General features: G+C 45.0%; 1 protein-coding gene across 1 annotated transcript in view; it reads right to left on the reverse strand.

Moving 5' to 3' along the window:
* The window catches only part of LAMB1 (laminin subunit beta 1), a 92,023-nt gene that overhangs the window by 68,979 nt on the left and 5,343 nt on the right, over positions 1-17,701 (reverse strand). Inside the window, exons 3-6 of the mRNA XM_075927255.2 lie at positions 9,835-9,970; positions 4,678-4,751; positions 1,316-1,504; positions 1,154-1,217 (exon numbers count right to left, since the gene is read on the reverse strand). Coding sequence (XP_075783370.2) covers positions 1,154-1,217; positions 1,316-1,504; positions 4,678-4,751; positions 9,835-9,970 — 463 coding nt within the window. The remainder of the gene's footprint in view (positions 1-1,153; positions 1,218-1,315; positions 1,505-4,677; positions 4,752-9,834; positions 9,971-17,701) is intronic.

Consider the following 17,701-nt stretch of genomic DNA (forward strand, 5'->3'; position numbering starts at 1 on the left):
CCCCACCATCCCCAGCCTCAATGTGGCTGAAGCCTGAAAGCCGTGTTGAAGCTGGGTGTGTTCTAGGGACAGTGTGTGAATTGCCTTCCCCACCTCTTATATCTGCAGTCCATGCATTCCTTTGTCTTTAACTAAAATTAATGCATCCATTATTTGCAATGTATTAGGAATTAATCCTACAATCAGATCTCTGTGGGCAGCAGTGTTCCCTCTAATTTTTCCCACCCCTGAGCAGAATAAATGTTTCTACGTGCACCAGTATGGTTGGTGCACATAACAAAATTCATGTGGCGGGAGTGAGGCCAAAGGGTTCTGAATGGGGAAGGGAGCTCAGGACTGGAGCAGAGGATTGAGATGCCAGGGCTATTGCTGGGGGAGAGGTGTTTGGGGAGCAGGAGAGGCCTCCAGGTTTGGGGAGGGGCTCAGATTTGGGGGCTGATATGCAGGAGGAGGTGCAGGCTCTAGGCTGGGGGTTGGGATGCAGGAGGGGGTACAGACTTGGGGTGGGGCCGGGAATGAGGGCTTTGTGTGCAGGAGGCAGCTCAAGGCTGAGGGAGGCTCAAAGTGGGGCAGAGGGTTGGGGCTCAGGCTTAACTAGGCGGCTCCCTGGTGGGATCAGAGAGGAGGGGTCCCTTCCCCCTGACCATGGGAGCTCCACACTGAGGCCAGTGGGGAGAGGCACCTCCTACCCCTCCTCCCAGCAGCTTCAGGGCTTGGGGAGAGATCTTTCTCCTGGCAGCAGCCCTGAGCAGGGCTTAATGGGAAGCTGTACAGCTTGGGGGAACTCAGGTGGGCAGGCACTCTATATCGCCACCTCAAGAGTCACGCATCAGACCCAAAAAAGTCTTGATCTTCAACTAAAACACAAGATTTAAATACACACACACACACACACACACACACACATTTGGATTTCTTGGGGGGGGCAAATTTTCTCTGAAAGTGTGAGGTTTAGAATTACACACCCCTTTTATTTCTTTTTAATGGGAGCGGAGATTCTCACACAATCCCACAACACCAGGAGCTAAACCCTTACGACAGACATCAGATGTAATGAGACTCATAACAAAAAAGTCATGATTTGTCAGCACTGGTGTTGTGTTAAATGAAAAAAAAGAGTTAGAATTCAAAAGAAAAGTAACCATGTACGTACTTTGAATTCTTGGACTATATGGGTCTTCAATTCTAAAAGCTGGATCTAAGGCACGATATATGACCTAAAGAAAAATTGAAAAATGAAAGACTCAACCTTAAAATAAGAGATCTTGAACTATGCAGAGAAAACTCTTCGTTATATACAAAAATAACTTCCAACCTCTCCCTCAGTTGAAGGTTCAATGTCAGAATATCGGGAATCACAAATGATATCATCTACTTTCTTCATGGGTCCAGCAGAAACACCAGGGAAGGAGTTTTCACAGTCATATGCGAAGTATCTATATACTTGCCAGGTTTTTCCAAAATCAGATGATCTTTCTATTAGCATTGCAGCTGGGCGAAAGGCCTTTTAAAAAATCCACAAAGAACAGCAAGTGAAGGTATATTGTTCCTGGATTCCAAGACATTTTCTGTAGAATAACATTTTTTATTTTTTCTCCCAATTTTCTTTTTACTACTGCTACTGCACAGTGTCTTTGGAGACAGATTATGGCCAACCCTTCATTTGACTCATGCATCATCAAATCAGAGTGTATCTTTAGAATGATTATTATATTTAGTAAACATAGGTTCGTCTTCACTTAAACATATTCATAATACAACAAGCAAACTCAGCATATTGTAAGCTACTAAGACTTCAGATTCTATTTAAAATAAAGATGAGACACCAAAAACATGGAGAATTTTTTATGGTCAGTGAAGAAAGTGCAGATTTCCCAGTTACTGTAGCTCCTCCTTTATTTTCCCAGTCAGTCCAGGATCACAAGAAGATCTAATGTAGGCCCCTCATTTCCTATTACACAAGGAAGAGCTGGAAAAAACTGAGCACAATGTGGGGAATTCAGTTGTACATCTTTCCTTGTCCTTGGTCTCTTGTCCAGTCACACAGAGGGTACGTCAAGACTACAGGGTTTTGTCGACAGAAGTTTTGTCGACAAATACTGTCGACAAAGCTTCTGTCGACAAAGAGCGTCTACACTACATTCAGTTCTGTCGACAAAGCAAGCTGCTTTGTCGACATGGCAGTGTAGACGCAAGGACAGTTTACATGCAATAACGCTTTCTGTCGACAGAACTCTGTCGACAGAAGGCGTTATGCCTCGTGAAATGAGGTTTACCCGCGTCGACAAAACTGCTGAGTTCTGTCAACGTTATGTCAACAGAACTCAGCGGTAGTGTGGACGCAGGTATAGTTTTGTCGACAAAAGTCCACTTTTGTCGACAAAACCCTATAGTCTAGACACACCCAGAGAGAACAACAGTAAGATTTTTCCACCTGTCTCTGGTATCTGTCTGCTTTATCTTTCTTAATGCTCTAACAATTGTCTTAATGGTTGAATAGGTAACTGAAGCTGGTCTTTTCTCCACCAAGTTGAGAAGTTCATTCTCAGCCAGTTTTATCAGATCCACTCCCAGAATCCATAATGACTCTGCTTTAACTAACATTGACATGGTCTGACACAATCTAAGCCTTTATTTTTTCCAAATAGTTTTTCTCCTTACCTACAAGCATTTCAAACAATTAAATTAATTATAATTAGGCTAAAGACATACATCTCAATTTAGAAAGCTTTGAGAGATTAGGACCATTCACAATATAAACTGAATTTAAAAACTCAAATATTAGTTTAAGATATGGCTTGCACTAATCCGCACGTTTAATTTGGTTAACATATGTAGGCAAAAACTTCCAAAAGCCAAATGCTAAACTATTTCTGTCACAATTATAAAAGTGTATTACTACTTATCTGAAACTAATAGTCACATTACAAACTTGTGTCCTACAAACTAAAATTTGATCATTTCAGAGCTAAAATTGCTCAAGTGAAAATCCCATCAAATCAATTACTAAAAATCAAGATACTGAAATGAACATTCACATCCACACCAATCTCAGACTGCATGCCCTAACACCCAAACTCTCTCCACAGCCTCGACCATACAGGAAACAAACTTCCACTTCAAACTCAGGAGCACTTACAATGCACACATTTAATCCTTCACAATCACACCCAAACACAAACCCTTTACTCTGACCTCAGCCAGACTATGACATCAAACCAACAGGTGTATATGTGCAGCATTAAAAAGGTCTATTTCAGTATTTTCCACAAAAAAGGCACAAGGTCGGAATAATGTTTTGCATTTGAGTATGAAGCAGCCTTAATTCAAAATTAACCAAGTTTTTGAGGGCTTTTTCCAGGCTTTTAAAGAAGTATCATTGATGATGGCCATTCACATGAATAGCCATCAATTATGTTGTATTAGCACCTAGGAACACCTCTATTTAGGACTCTGCAAACCCGTGGATGTCCACGGGCTCATTTTTGCAAATACAGAAAAAAATTGTATCTGTGCTCTACCTGTATTGGCCCAGAGCCCCATTATGTTAGGCACTGTAAAAAACCAAAACAAAAAGACAATGCCTTCCCAAAGATCTTAGAACCTAAGGCTCCTTACTATGCTCTTCACATAGGCCTGCAGCCTGTGGCACTGCTGCATTCTTCCTCCAGCCACTCTCAGTCTTGTCCACAATCCTCTGTGCATAGACTAACGAGTAATCCTCTTCCCTCCTGTTCCAATCCAGTCCTGCTTCCTTACTAAATTTCTCTTTCCATCTTTTGCCATGGCCCAACAGATCCCTACCATAATCAGTTTTTAAATCCTAACACAGGCATACATTTATCCTTCCCAGTGTTTAGAAGCCATGCTTGGTAAGGAAATATGGAGTCATGGCAGGGGACCAGCCAGTGGGAGAGCAACACATGACGGGTTGTGGTGGAAGCAGAGGTGTGCGTCTGAGGCAGAGCCCAGAACACAGAGTATTGAGTTGTCCAAGAAAGTTAGCATGTACAATTCAGAGACTACAATGAACAAGGGAGTCACTACTAACGCCTCCAAAATATAATATACTTTGAGACATATGGTACATAATCTGTAATTCCAGGACATCTGTTTGGAAGGAAACAAAGGCACAGATGTTCATTCCTCTTGAAGAAGTTTTCATTTGCCAAGTGAAAATGATTGCTAAAAAAACATGCCTTGTGCTAAGTTGATTTCAACAATAATCTTGTAACATATGAACAACATTCAGAAAGCAAAACAAACAAACACAAAACCACAGTTTTTGCACACACTTCCACAATCTTGATGTCTAAAAACATGGCAAGACCCCACAGTACCATTTTTGGTACAAAAGCCCAAATATAAAATTATAAGTGAGCAATAGAAGAGAGCTTTACTCTCCTTATATTTTATGCATTTTGGATTTATTCAAAGCAGAAACTTATCCATGTATTCAAAGATTAAAAATTTGAAAAATTGTAACAGATTTTACAAAGTCCATCTCCTCTGCATTCCAATAACAATAGCATTTTTAATGAAAGCCTGTATCTTCAAAACTGGAACATTATATCTTAGTCTAAATAACCAGTTAAGCCCTCAACTGCCCTCTATGACAGATGTTACATTATACAGTGCTCTGGGTTGTGATTTGTGAGAATGCTATGGATTCTTTACCTTGAAGGTCATAATGAGATGAGTAAAATGGAATTCAGCTTCCAGATCCAGCTGGAGAGTTACATTTTCCAAACCTAAAGAAGGCAGAAAAAGGAAATTCTACAATAAGCAGGAACATTTCTCAGCATTTAACATAATTTTCCTAAGGGACCCTCATTCTTTAAGGACCATTAAGCACTAAGAACCATTTTCTTGACTTTAGCTGTTATGTTGCAATACAGGTTGCACCTCCCAAAACCAGCAGTCTCTGGTCTGGAAACATCTGTGGTCCAGCACAACCATGGGTGTTCCTGGATAGAGCCCAGTAGCCTAGCGGCAGGAGGGTTATCCAAAAGCAGGGCCAGGATCAAGCAGCAGGATGGGGCAAAAATCGGAAACAGCTCTGAGCAGCCCACAGCAGTGGGGCTGGAGCCAGCAGCAGCTCCTGCTAGCCTGCAACACTGAGACCAGGTCCAGGGCAGCACCCTCAGCACAGGACTGGGCACTTAACAGCCAGTGATAATGCGAGGCCAGAGAAAGAGCCACAGGAAGCCCACAGAAGCTCAGGGGCACCGTCACAGTCCAGGAGTTCGAGCCCTCAGCAGTGGGACCAGGGCCAACGGCAACCCCAGCAGTCTGTGGCAGCGCAGGGGTGGGGCCAGAGCCTCTGGCAGCCTGTGGAAGCATGGAGCCTCCAGGCTACTGCAGAGCCGGAGCCCTCGACAGTCCCCAGGAGCCCTTGGCAGCAGGACTAAGACCAGAATCAGTCCCCACCAGCCCACAGCAGTGGGACCAGGGCCGGAGCCAGGAGTAGCCCCTGACAGCCTGCAGCTGTGGGGTTGGGGTCAGACCATCAGTAGTGTGGGGCCGGGGCAGCAGCAGCAGGGCTGGCTGGGGCTGGGAGTAGTAAGGGACTCCCACCCCCTCCCAGAGCTGACAGCGCTGAGGGGATGCGGCAGGGACCTTCCCTGGTCTAGCAAATTCCCTGATTTAGGACCAGTCAGGTCCTGAGGATGCCAGACTAGGGAGGTTCAACCTGTAGAACAATGTATGATTAGCACGGTCACAAACATTAGGGAATTGCTGTGAAGACACAGTGTTTGCAAATTTCCTAAACATCACATTACATGGATTGCTAATTGGAGATATAATTTCTTATACGCTGCTGTACATGTACTTTGTCTGCATGACATTTAGTATACAGTAATTCCTCATTTAACATGTGCCTACGTAACAGGTTTTCACGATAGCACGATGTTTTTTTTTAAGAAACATTTTTTGAATTACATGACTGTCCCCGGAATAATACGATTTCCCCAGCCGGCCCATTGCCGGTGGCTATGCAGGGCTTCCCCCACATTCCTGCAAAGCAACGGAGGGTTCGCTGCTTGCTGCACCATTCCCCGCCCACCCCCCCCTCGCTGGACGCAATGCGGGTCCCCGCAGACCCGTCACATGGGCATACTCCCAACCCAATCCCCTTCCCCTGTCCTCTCCTTCCCTTCCCCAGAGCCAAACACCTCCCCTCCCTGCTGTAACCCAGTCCCCTTTCTCCCCCAACCTTATGTCCCGGTCCAAACAGACACCACCGCTTGAAACGCAACCCCCACCTTTTCCATTATTTTCAATGGGAAAATTGACCCTGCATAACACATTTTCAGTTAACACGATCATTTTCTGAAACATATCTATAGTGTTATATGAGGAATTACTGTATTTCACTTTATCCCAGTACTTGTGTTATTCCAGTGTCATCACACCATTTCACATATGAGAAACTGAAACATGTGACGGTTAAGTGACTGACACACGTGGTTACACACATTGCAGATTCAGTCTGGCAAACTCTACAGTTCACTAAGGATGAAGTCCTGGCCTGCACTTCCCTCTGCATGTGCAGAAAGGCCTGAAGTGCAATGGAAATGAATCATATTCTTTCTGCAAGGAGCTGGACTGCTGAGAGCTCATGCAAAGGTAATCTGGAAATTGGCAAATGGCTTTCTGCCTAGTAACATGGGTGTGTGAGGAGGCAGCTTCGCTGTCCAGGAAAGAGCCTGGATTAACTCAACTAGTATCAACAAACTTCCCCAAGCCCCAGATGTGGATGTTGATTTCACTTATAGCCACTTAGGCAATGCTGTATAATAGAGGGAACTGGGGGATTCTTTCAGGCCTGGTATGTTAATCAACATACACCCAAAGCATGAGCCTGGCTTAACCTTATATTGGTTTGCATAAGAAAACTAAGGCTGCTAGACAGAGGTGGATTCATAAAGATAGCTGTGGGACTGGAAGCGGCTGCCCTTCTAATGCCTGATAAGAAGCCCTGCCTCTTCCCTCAGCTGCTGATACAGGAGGGTGATGGAATTCATACCATAGCGGTGATACTGGACACTGCCTAAGGGCTCCATTTCTAGTATTAGCCTCTGGCACTGGGTCTGTCTAGTTGTAAGACCCACCCAACCTCTTGGCTTGTTGGATGGGAATTCTCTCCTCTCTCTAGGGTATGTCTACACTTGCCTCATAGTTTGAACTAGGGAGGAAAACGAAGCATACCGAAGTTGCAAATCAAGCGTGGGATTTAAATATCCCGCACTTGATTAGCATATTCACGGCCGGTTGCCCGATGTAACTTGCCGCACATAGCTGGTAGTCCGATTTAAAACCCTTCCCTCGAATTAACATTGCATGAGGAGTACCAGTTAATTCTAGGGAAGGGATTTAAATCAGACTACCGCGTCTATATGTGGCAAGTTACATCGGGCGACCGGCCGCAAATATGCTAATCAAGCGTGGGATATTTAAATCCCGTGCTTGATTTGCAACTTCGGTATGCTTCGTTTTCCTCCCTAGTTCAAACTAGGGGGCAAGTGTAGACATACCCTCTCTCTTCCTAGATCTCAACCTCACGGTCCCGTGGCTATCCCAAGGTAATGAAGTTGCCTTTGCTATTTTCCCCCCAGCCCATTTTCCAAATTTGCCTCAGCCATATATACCCCCTCTCTGCCTCAGATGGAGCACGAAGCTTCCAGAGTGGTACAGTAGAACTTTAGTGTTACAAACACCTCTGGAAGACAGGTTGTTCATAACTGAACAAAACATTATGGTTGTTCTTTTAAAAGTTTACATTATCTGAACATTTAGATGAAACAGCACAAACTTTCCTTGCTTGTCAAATCCTTATTTTAAAAACTTTCCCTTTTTTAGAAATTTAACATAGGACTGACCTGTATTTTCTTTCCCTCCCCTTCTCACCCATCTCTGCTGCTGCTCGATTGCGTCCTTCCAGTTCCAAATGAGGCGTGTGATTGATTGGGCAGTTCCTAATGCTGGTGTTCATAACTCTGGGGTTTTCTACTGTATCATAAAACTGCCATTGTTCTGGTTAGTTTCACACCTGCCCACAACATCCTGAATATCTGCAGTGAAACCCAGCAGACTCTTGTTAATTTCACCCAGAGGCTGCCTGGAGAAACTATGGGCTGCCGCAGAGGTATAAGAGCCCTTTGTCCACACAATCAGAGATTGTACTGCAAGGGTTCAGAGTTGAAAGATTATTTTGAAACCATGAGGGATAGAAGCCTACAATTGTTTTTTCAAATGAAAGGTCAAATTTTACAGAGATTGACTGTTCAGGTCTCCTCATTCACTAATGAAAGCTTTCCGCTTAACAGCATCAAGAAAGAGATTTTTTTTCAAGTTGTCGATCTACAAATGATCAAAATTTTAGGACTATATACAGAAGGAGGATAACGCTAACAATTATTTGACGCACGTGAAAAGAATTCTTGAACAGCTGGAAACTGATTATATTCTAGTTTGTAGCATAAAAAACAAATAAGATGATTTAAAGGGGGAGGGAGGAAGGCAAGTAGAATAACCCAAGTATGGCACTTTCTAATTTTTAAACAGCTATAATTTTAAGTGGAACTCATAGTAATATAATGATCCTTGATGCTTTATGCCTACATGGAGAAAGAATCATTTGTTGTTTACTTTTGAGTGACATTTGCATGACCTTATGAGCTAAAACTTTTCTGTTGGTAGATTGCCAAGTCTATTGCAAAAAACATGAGTTATCTGGAATGCTAAACTAGCAACACTGGAGAAAGATAGCTGGATTAAACTCCCTTGTTAAAAAAGGCATCATATAAACTCTTCTTTTTAGTGGGCTAATAAAAGTTTTTCAAAACGTCACAGTGTTTGTTAAATTGCAATAAGAATCTTTGCTAACATATTTGCCAAGATACAAACCCTTTACAAAAATGAGCATGGAAGGCAATCTCAGAAACTTTAGGATCAGAAGGCCTTTCTTGAGGAAATTCAGGCAGGCTGCAAAAGTAAAGAAGGAGTGTGCTATCCTGGAAAGAAGTAGGGGTGAGGGGAGCCCATGAAACTAATGTGTGTGGTTTTCATTTGCTTTGATTATTTGCTTGCTTTGTTCATGTGTATTGTTGGCAGATGAATACGTCTGTGCAGAGCAGCAAGGGGATAGTGAGAGAGTGGCCTTCATTTTCCACTTCTCCTGTGGGGCAGAGGCTTTATGCTGTAGGAGTCCTGTCCAGCACCTGGCATGAGCTGGACCAACCTCAAGGTACCTGAGTGACAACAGCTGGAGCAGTGGACCCTCTAACTGCACTGCCTCCATCCACTGATAGTCATGCTATGCCAACAACACTGGACAGCTGTTACAGCTATTCTGTATTGAGATGCTCATTCCCAGGGCTTGACAAGCGGCGGCGAGCCCTGCTCACCAACCGTGTGGTTTGCACATGTGCTGATTGCACAGTGGTGCCGTGCCGGGCTAAAATCTACTTGCCACGAGCGAGTAGATTGCCCTAATTGTCGAGCCCTGCTCATTCCACTAAACACAATCAATTTGGACATAATACACAAATTCTATATATTTTTTAAAACCTTAATAAGAGATTCTTAAAGATTTATCTTATACTTTTTCCAGAACTCTTAAAGTCCATAAGACTTTGTTTATAATAAAGCACCACTCAGGTATAAATCAAAGAATTTATCAAAGGACCTGTGCTTAAAACACTAATGCCCTATGCAGCACTAACAACTAGGCAGACAACCCTTCAAATAACAAGAGACACTAGAACATTTAAATCAATCAAGGGTGGCCAATTATGCTCACTAGCAACAATCCCCAGGCGAACTACATACCATTTTCTGACTGCCACCACAGCTTGAGGCGGTTTGGAGCAAACGTTGTGACCACATTTTCAATACGATGGCTATCAGTGTTGAGAGTCTCATGAAAGGGGTACCGAGAATCGCATGTGAAACATTTTTTGTCCTCCTGAAATAAGAAGACATTTAACTTATTAGTCTTAGCATTGGCTGTTGTATCAAAAAGTGGAATAGTTGTTCCTTGACGATAAACATATTTGGTTTTAGTGTTATATTTGGCTCTTTGTGCCTTTTGTAGAATTAATCCACAAGATTTTTTTTCCCTTTAAAAATAGCATATTTACTCAATGTAAATTGAAGGACAAAGGGAAAAATATGACAGAAATTCAATATGCTTTTAGTTTTATTGGAAGTATGTTTTTACTTAAAACTAATTCCAGGGACTATCCCTGGGAACAATTACTCCCTAGCACAATTCATCTACATTATATCTGAAAGAGTTTGTACATCTGTCTGTGTGTCCATCCATGAGTATGTTTGTTCAAGAACTTCTCCTGAACGATAAGCGCTACTACCACCAAATTCGGTATGCAGCATCCTTTTATCATAACTTAAAGCAAGGTCAGAATTTGGTTATGACAGGACAATAGCATGTGCATGGAATGTGATTGTTTCTCATCAAACAGAAAGGGGAGCAGCAAGGGCCCCACCACCACCCTTGAGGAAAAGCACCTCCCAACTCCATATACTGACTCCTGCAACCCCACCCCTTGACTCCTGCTTTCTCAACACTCCCAGCCTCCTACCCCCTTCAAGGATCCAAGCAATGCTAGCTAAGTCTTCTAGTAAGTAAATATTAATGTTTACAGAAAACTATTAAACTGATTTAAACTGATTTATGCTGAAACACTCAGAAAACAAGTTCCAACACTCTGTGAAATAGTGGTTGTTATTAGAGATATCCTGGACAAAGCCCTGTGCATCTCAAAGTCTCCTGTAAAGATTTAGTGTACATCCTATTTAGTAGGGTGGAATTTTACAAATCCACATTTTCAAGAATGCACTTAGGTTGAGAAAATTTGTGCTTATAAGCACAAATGCAACCCTAACTTGTGAACTTGGGGCTGCATGCACCTGTTTAAAATCGTGGGTCTCCACTACCGAATGGATAGATGGCAGCAATCGATCCAATGGGAGTCGATTTATCATGTCTAGTATAGATGCGATAAATTGACGGCCAATCACTCTCCCATCTACTCCAGCACTCCACTGGAATGACAGGCGCAAGCAGAATTGACAGGAGAACATCAGCTGTTGACTTGCCATGGTGAAGACACTGTGGTAAGTTGATCTAAATATGCTGAATTCAGCTACGCTATTCAAGAAGCTAAAGATGCGTAACTTCAATTGATAGCTCCCGGTAGCATGGACCAAGCCATAGAGCAGTGGTCTCCAACATTTTTACACCCAAGATCACTTTTTAAATGACAGACCAAGCCAAGATCTACCGCCCCGCCCCTTCCTTGAAGCCCCACCCCTTCCTTGAAGCCCCGCCCTCTATATTCACCTCCTCTCCATCACTTCCTATCCCCAACCCTTACACTGCTGCTTCCCCCTCTCCCCCCAATTCTTCTGTAGGAAGAAGTTTTTCCAACATTTGGCCTATCTAGACTTGACCAAATGTCAGAAAAACCCCTTCTTTTGGAAGCCCCCTTATTCCTCATGGAAAGAGGAATATAGGGGTGACCGAAAGATCTTGTTTGCTCTTCCACTAAAAAGTGGAAGAACAAACCCATCCCTGGATGCAGAAGCGTTTTTCTGGGGTATCTCCGGAATCCTGAAAAACTCCTGCAGTCTAAACATATCCTCGTTGGGTTGAGACAGGGTGTGTAGGCTCCGGGGTGGGAATGATGGATTTGGGTGCGGGAAGGGGTGAGAGGTGCAAACTCTGGGAGGAAATCTGGATGCAGGAGGAAGTGGATAAGGGAACGCTGGCTTGGGGATGGAGTTCCAGGACGGGCAGTGTTACGATCAGATGTAGGGTTAGGGTACTAAGTAAGCCACAGACTTCTGGATTTGAGGGTTCAGGAATTTGGGCAGGGGTATGTGAGGGGCTCAGGTCAGGGGGTTCCGGTATAAGATAGGCTGAGATTTAGGGTCTGGGGCAAAGAGGAGTGCAGGAGTGTCATGATGCTGTGGCCAGATGGGAGATTGGCCCCAATTGGGGGTTTGTTGGCCAGGCTTCATTTTCAAATAAAATACTGTTTCTGCATTGTCTTTATTTATGAGAAGGGCAGGGAACCTGTTTGGACAGAGTGCCAGTGGGAACAGGTTTCTGTGGCTGGGGACGGGAAAGGGGACAGGGTGCCAGTGGGAACAGGTTTCTGAGGGTGGGGAGAGGGAACAGGGAGCTGGGGAGAGGGGGGAGGTAACAGAGGAGAGTGGGGGCAGCGAGTCCCCTGCTATTGCCTCCTCCCAGGATTTCCACCCCACGGCCCTGAGGGAAGCCAGTGCGTGCCTCCTGCAGCGCAGCCAAACCCCCGCGGGAGCCTGCCCCGGGGCCAAACCACCTCTCCCGCGGCAGAGCCAAAACCCCACAGGAGCCTGCCCCGGGGCCAAACCGCCTCTCCCACGCGGGCCGAAATCCCACGGGAGCCTGCCCTGGGACCAAACCACCTCTCCCGCGGCAGGGCCAAAACCGCACAGGAGCCTGCCCCGGGGCCAAACCGCCTCTCCCACGCGGACCAAAACCGCACAGGAGCCTGCCCCGGGGCCAAACCACCTCTCCCACGTGGGCCAAAATCCCACAGGAGCCTGCCCCGGGGCCAAACCACCTCTCCCACGTGGGCCAAAATCCCACAGGAGCCTGCCCCGGGGCCAAACCACCTCTCCCGCGGCAGGGCCAAACCCCCGTGGGAGCCTGCCCCAGGGCCAAACTGCCTCTCCCGTGGTGCGGCGCGGCCAACCCCGCCCCCTCCCCGCAGCACGGCCAACCCCCATGGGCGCCTGCCTCGGGGTCAAACCCCCCTCCTGAGGCGTGGCCCAGCCAAGACAACCCCCTCCCTCCCACAGCATGACCAAACACCCACGGGTGCCTTCCCCAGGCCAAACCCCGGGGCCAAGCCCTGCTCCCACGGCGCAGGGAAACCCCTGCGCTTGACTCATCCCTCCGGCACGTGCGGCGCAGGGAAGCCGCTGCACTCCTCGTCCAGGGCCAACACCCCCTCCCGCAGCACGCAACAGAGCTGTAGGAGGGAAGCAGCCCACGCACTTCCAGAACCCCCAGAAGTGACGTGGGCTTCATACAGGACTTCCGTCCACCCCACGGGAAGTTGGCACTACACTAGAAGTAGGTAGTGGGGCTTCTCAGGGGTGGGAGGAAAATGGGCAGTGGGGGTGCCCAAACGCCTTACGTTGACTGGTTGAGGCCTTGCGATCGACTGGTTGATCGTGATCGATGGGTTGGTGACCACGGCCATAGAGACTAATCCTGCACCACAGAAAAAGCAGGATAATCCTGCATCACAGATAACAACCATTATCTATTCACTAGCCAATTAGCCCATCATAAAACAGGATTTTCCGGTCTCTCCTCCACATTGGTCTTCTCTCCTGAGCCTCTGGTCTCTCGCTCCGTCTCTCTCTCTCTGTCCTCCTCCTACTGCCTCCCCCTCTCTCTCAGCTCTCCTCACCCTCCTGCCTCTCACCTGGGTCACCGTGGAGCCCAAACGGTCGCTTGCGCCACTTGCTCCCCCGTGGTGGCCTGGCTGAGTGGCATAGAAGTCAGCCGAGTGCCATGGCAGGAGGTGAAGAGGGGCGGGGCGGTGACGTTCATGGTAAGACCCTGCCCCCCTTCCTCTCCCGCCGCAGCACTCAGCTGACTTCTGCGCCGCTCAGCCAGGCTGCCGTGGGGGAGCAAGCAACCATGCAGCACAGGCCACCCAGAGGGAATAGCCAGCATTTCAGCATTACAGATTCTCAGACACTGGGCTACTATATATATGATGTGTACTGCGATAGAGCATGCAAGACACTGTATAGGCATAACAGAAACATTCCCTGTCTAAAGGGATTTACATCCAAATTAAGACAAGAGACTGATGTATAGGAATACCAATATGGGTGCCTGAGGTAAAGAATGGTAAAACAGATCAAATATGCTGCTGGTCACTAATTATTATCAAGCGCTATGTGGGCATCGTGGTTCATGTAGGTTTTAAGGCAAAATTCAAAAGAGCATAATGTGGTGATATTGTGGATTTTTTTTTTACTGAGCACTCCATCCAAGCATAAAGGTCAGCATGGGAAAAAAACATGATGGGGCCTGTCCAAAAACTTGGCAAGTAGGCAGATACAGATGATGCTGTTGGCAGAGTGGAGGCTACATTCACTCAGCTCTTAATAAAACAGCACCTCATCTGTCAAGGATCCGAGCATTAGAGATGTTGCTTTAGAAGAGAGTAAGAGATGCTGTTCCACAAAGTTCCCAGTCACAGAGTTCATACTCCACAAGCCCTTTTGTCATTTCTGCCATGAGCATGCAAATCAAGACCAGCCTCTGTGGTCTGTGTATTCCCAGGATTCCTTAGGCATGACTCCACCATCATCTTCATTCTTCGGGCTAATGTGTAAGTAATCATAGAATACTGGAACTGGAAAGGACCTTGAGAGATCATTAAATCCAGTCCCCTGTCCTCATGGCAGGACCAAGCACTGTGTAGATCATGCATGATAGATGTCTATCTAACCTGCTCTTAAATATCTCCAGTGACGGAGATTCTGCAACCTTCCTAGGCAATTCATTCCATTGTTCAACCACCCTGACAGTTAGGAAGTTCTTCCTAATGTCCAACCTAAACCTCCCTTGCTATACTTTAAGTCCATTGCTTCTTGTCCTATCCTCAGAGCCAAGGAGAACAATTTTTCTCCCTCCTCCTTGTGACACTCTTTTAAGATACCTGAAAACCACTATCATGTCCCCTCTCAGTCTTCTCCTTTCCAAACTAAACAAGCCCAATTCTTTCAGTCTTCCTTCATAGCTCATGTTCTCTTGTGGTTCCCAAACTTTTCGGCATCACATGCTCTTTTTGAGAAACCCTCACACACACACACAGAAAATAGCAGCAAAACTTCTCGAGGGAAAAAAAAAAAAAGGGAACTGACCAGGGCAGCAACTAGATGGTGGGGGCTGGGTGGCCTCGTGCTCCCCCTGGAATTTCTTCACACACCCCAGTTTGGGAACCCATGCTCTAGACCTTTAATCATTCTTGTTGCTCTTTTCTTGACCTTCTCCAATTTCTCCACATTTTTCTTGAAATGCAGTGCCCAGAACTGGACACAATACTCCAATTGAGGCCTATTCAGCACAGAGTAGAGCGGAAGAATGACGTCTCATGTCTCTTGCTTACAACACTCCTGTTAATGCAACCCAGAATTATGTTTGCTTTTTTTGCAACCGTGAGGCTAAGTCTAGACTACATCCTTTTGTCAGCAGAGGGATGTAAATGAAGCACTTTGAAAGTGCAAATGAAGCGGGGATTTAAATATCTAGTGCTTCATTTGCATAAACACATAATGGCGCTCTTTTGAAAAAGCACTATTTTGAAATTGAAACCGCAATCTGGACGTGCCCTGTTTTTGAAAGAGTCAATTTCAAAATAGTGCTTTTTCGAGAGACGGCCATTATTTGATTATGCAAATGAAGCATGGGATATTTAAATCCCCGCTTCATTTGCACTTTCAAAGTGCTTAATTTACATCCCTCTGCCAACAGAGATGTAGTCTAGACGTAACCAGTCACACCATTGACTCACATTTAGCTTGTGGTCCACTGTGACCCCTAAATCCCTTCAGCAGTACCTCCTTCCTAGACAATCACTTCCCATTCTGAATGTGTGGAACGGATTGTTCCTTCCTAAGTGGAGCACTTTGCATTTGTCTTTATTCAACTTCATCCTGTTTACCTCAGGCCAGTTCTCTAGTTTGTCCAGATCATTTTGAATTATGACTCTATCCTCCAAAGCATATACAACCCCTCCCAGCTTGGTATCATCTGCAAAATTAGTAAGTGTACTCTATGCCATCATCTAAATCATTGATGAAGATATTGAACAGAACTGGTCCCCAAACTGACCCCTGCAGAACCCCACTTGTTATGCCCTTCCAGCATGATTATGAACTGTTAATAACTACTTTCGGAGAATGGTTATCCAGCCAGTTATGCATCCACTTTATAGTAGCCCCATCTAGGTTGTATTTCCCTAGTTTATTGATAAGAAGGTCATGCAAGACCGTATGAAACGCCTTACTAAAGTCTAGGTATTCCACGTCCACTGCTTCTGCCTTATCCACAAGACTCATTATCCTATCAAAGAAAGCTATCAGATTGGTTTGACATGCTTTGTTCTTTACAAATCCATGCTGGCTGTTACCTATCACCTTATTATCTTCCAGGTGTTTGCAGATGGATTCCTTAATTACTTGCTCCATTATCTTCCCTGGCACAGAAGTTAAACTGACTAGCCTGTAGTTTCCTGGGTTGTTATTTCCCTTTTTATAGATGGGCACTATATTTGCCCTTTTCCAGTCTTCTGGAATCTCTCCCATCTTCCATGATTTTTCAAAGATGTTAGATAAAGGCTCAGATACCTCCTCTATCAGTTTCTTGAGTATTCTAGGATGCATTTCATCAGGCCCTGGTGACTTGAAGATCTCTAACTTTTGTAAGTAATTTTTAACCTGTTCTTTTTTTTATTTTAACTTTTAAACCTACCCCATTTCCACTAGCATTCACTATATCAAACTTATTGGTGAAAACCAAAATAAAGACGTCATTAAGTACCTCTGCCATTTCCAAATTTCCTGTAGTTTCTCCCTCTTCACCAAGCAATGGGCCTACCCTGTCCTTGGTCTTTCTCTTGCTTCTAAGGTATTTGTAGAATGTCTTCTTCTTGTCCTTTATGTCTCTAGATAGATTTAGCTTGTTTTGTGCCTTTGCCTTTCTAATCTCGTCCCTGCATACCTGTGTTTGCTTATATTCATTTATCCTTTGTAATTTTACCTAGTTTCCACTTTTTATATGACTCCTTTTTTATTTTTAAATCATGTAAGATCTCCTGGTTGATCCAAGGTGATCTCCTGCTATACTTTCCTACATAGTGGAATAGTTTGCTTTTGGGCCCTTAATAATGTCCCTTTTAAAAAACTGCCCACTCTCTTCAGTTGTTTTTCCTCTTAGTCTTGCTTCCCATGGGAGCTTACCTACCAGCTCTCCGAGTTTAATCAAAATGAGCACTTCCAAATCAGCCCAATTAGGGGTCCCAAATACAGACCTTATCCTGTCACCAGTGAAATCAGGGTAAAAGTTGTCAGTTATTTAAATGGGAGAACGATAAATCCCTAAAGGTTTACTCAAAATTTCTGAGCATCCTCAAATCCTGTTTTTGCCAGGGAAAGTGGTGGTGGTGGTGGGGGGGGGGGGGTAGGGTCTTTCACTATTCCACCTCTAACCATGTCTTTTCTGCCAGACTCTGCACCTTTGAATGGGAAGTAGGGAGGAACAAAAACTATCAAGAATACATTTCTGACTCAGAATATGTAATGACAAGAATAAAAATAAGGGAATATTTGAAAGTTTTTTCAGAAATTACTCTATAGCCATATTGGGGCCCAATCCTGCAAAGTGCTGAGCATGCTTTATTAGCTAAATGAGCTGCATTTTTGTTCAACTCAGGGTAAAAGTAATTTAAAAATCTTAACATACAGAGGCCAGGCTCTGAGCCTGCAGAAGGGGTGGGGCTTGGGACAGTCTCTCCAAGTTAGCCCTTCAGTGATTTACCGCATGGGCCACTCAGGACAGCTGCCTCTTTTACCCCTATACTCCCGCTGGTGCCCCTGGAAG

The sequence above is a fragment of the Pelodiscus sinensis genome, chromosome 1 (assembly GCF_052426305.1).
Source record: "Pelodiscus sinensis isolate ZL-2025 chromosome 1, ASM5242630v1, whole genome shotgun sequence".
In the NCBI taxonomy this organism is placed as follows: domain Eukaryota; kingdom Metazoa; phylum Chordata; order Testudines; family Trionychidae; genus Pelodiscus; species Pelodiscus sinensis.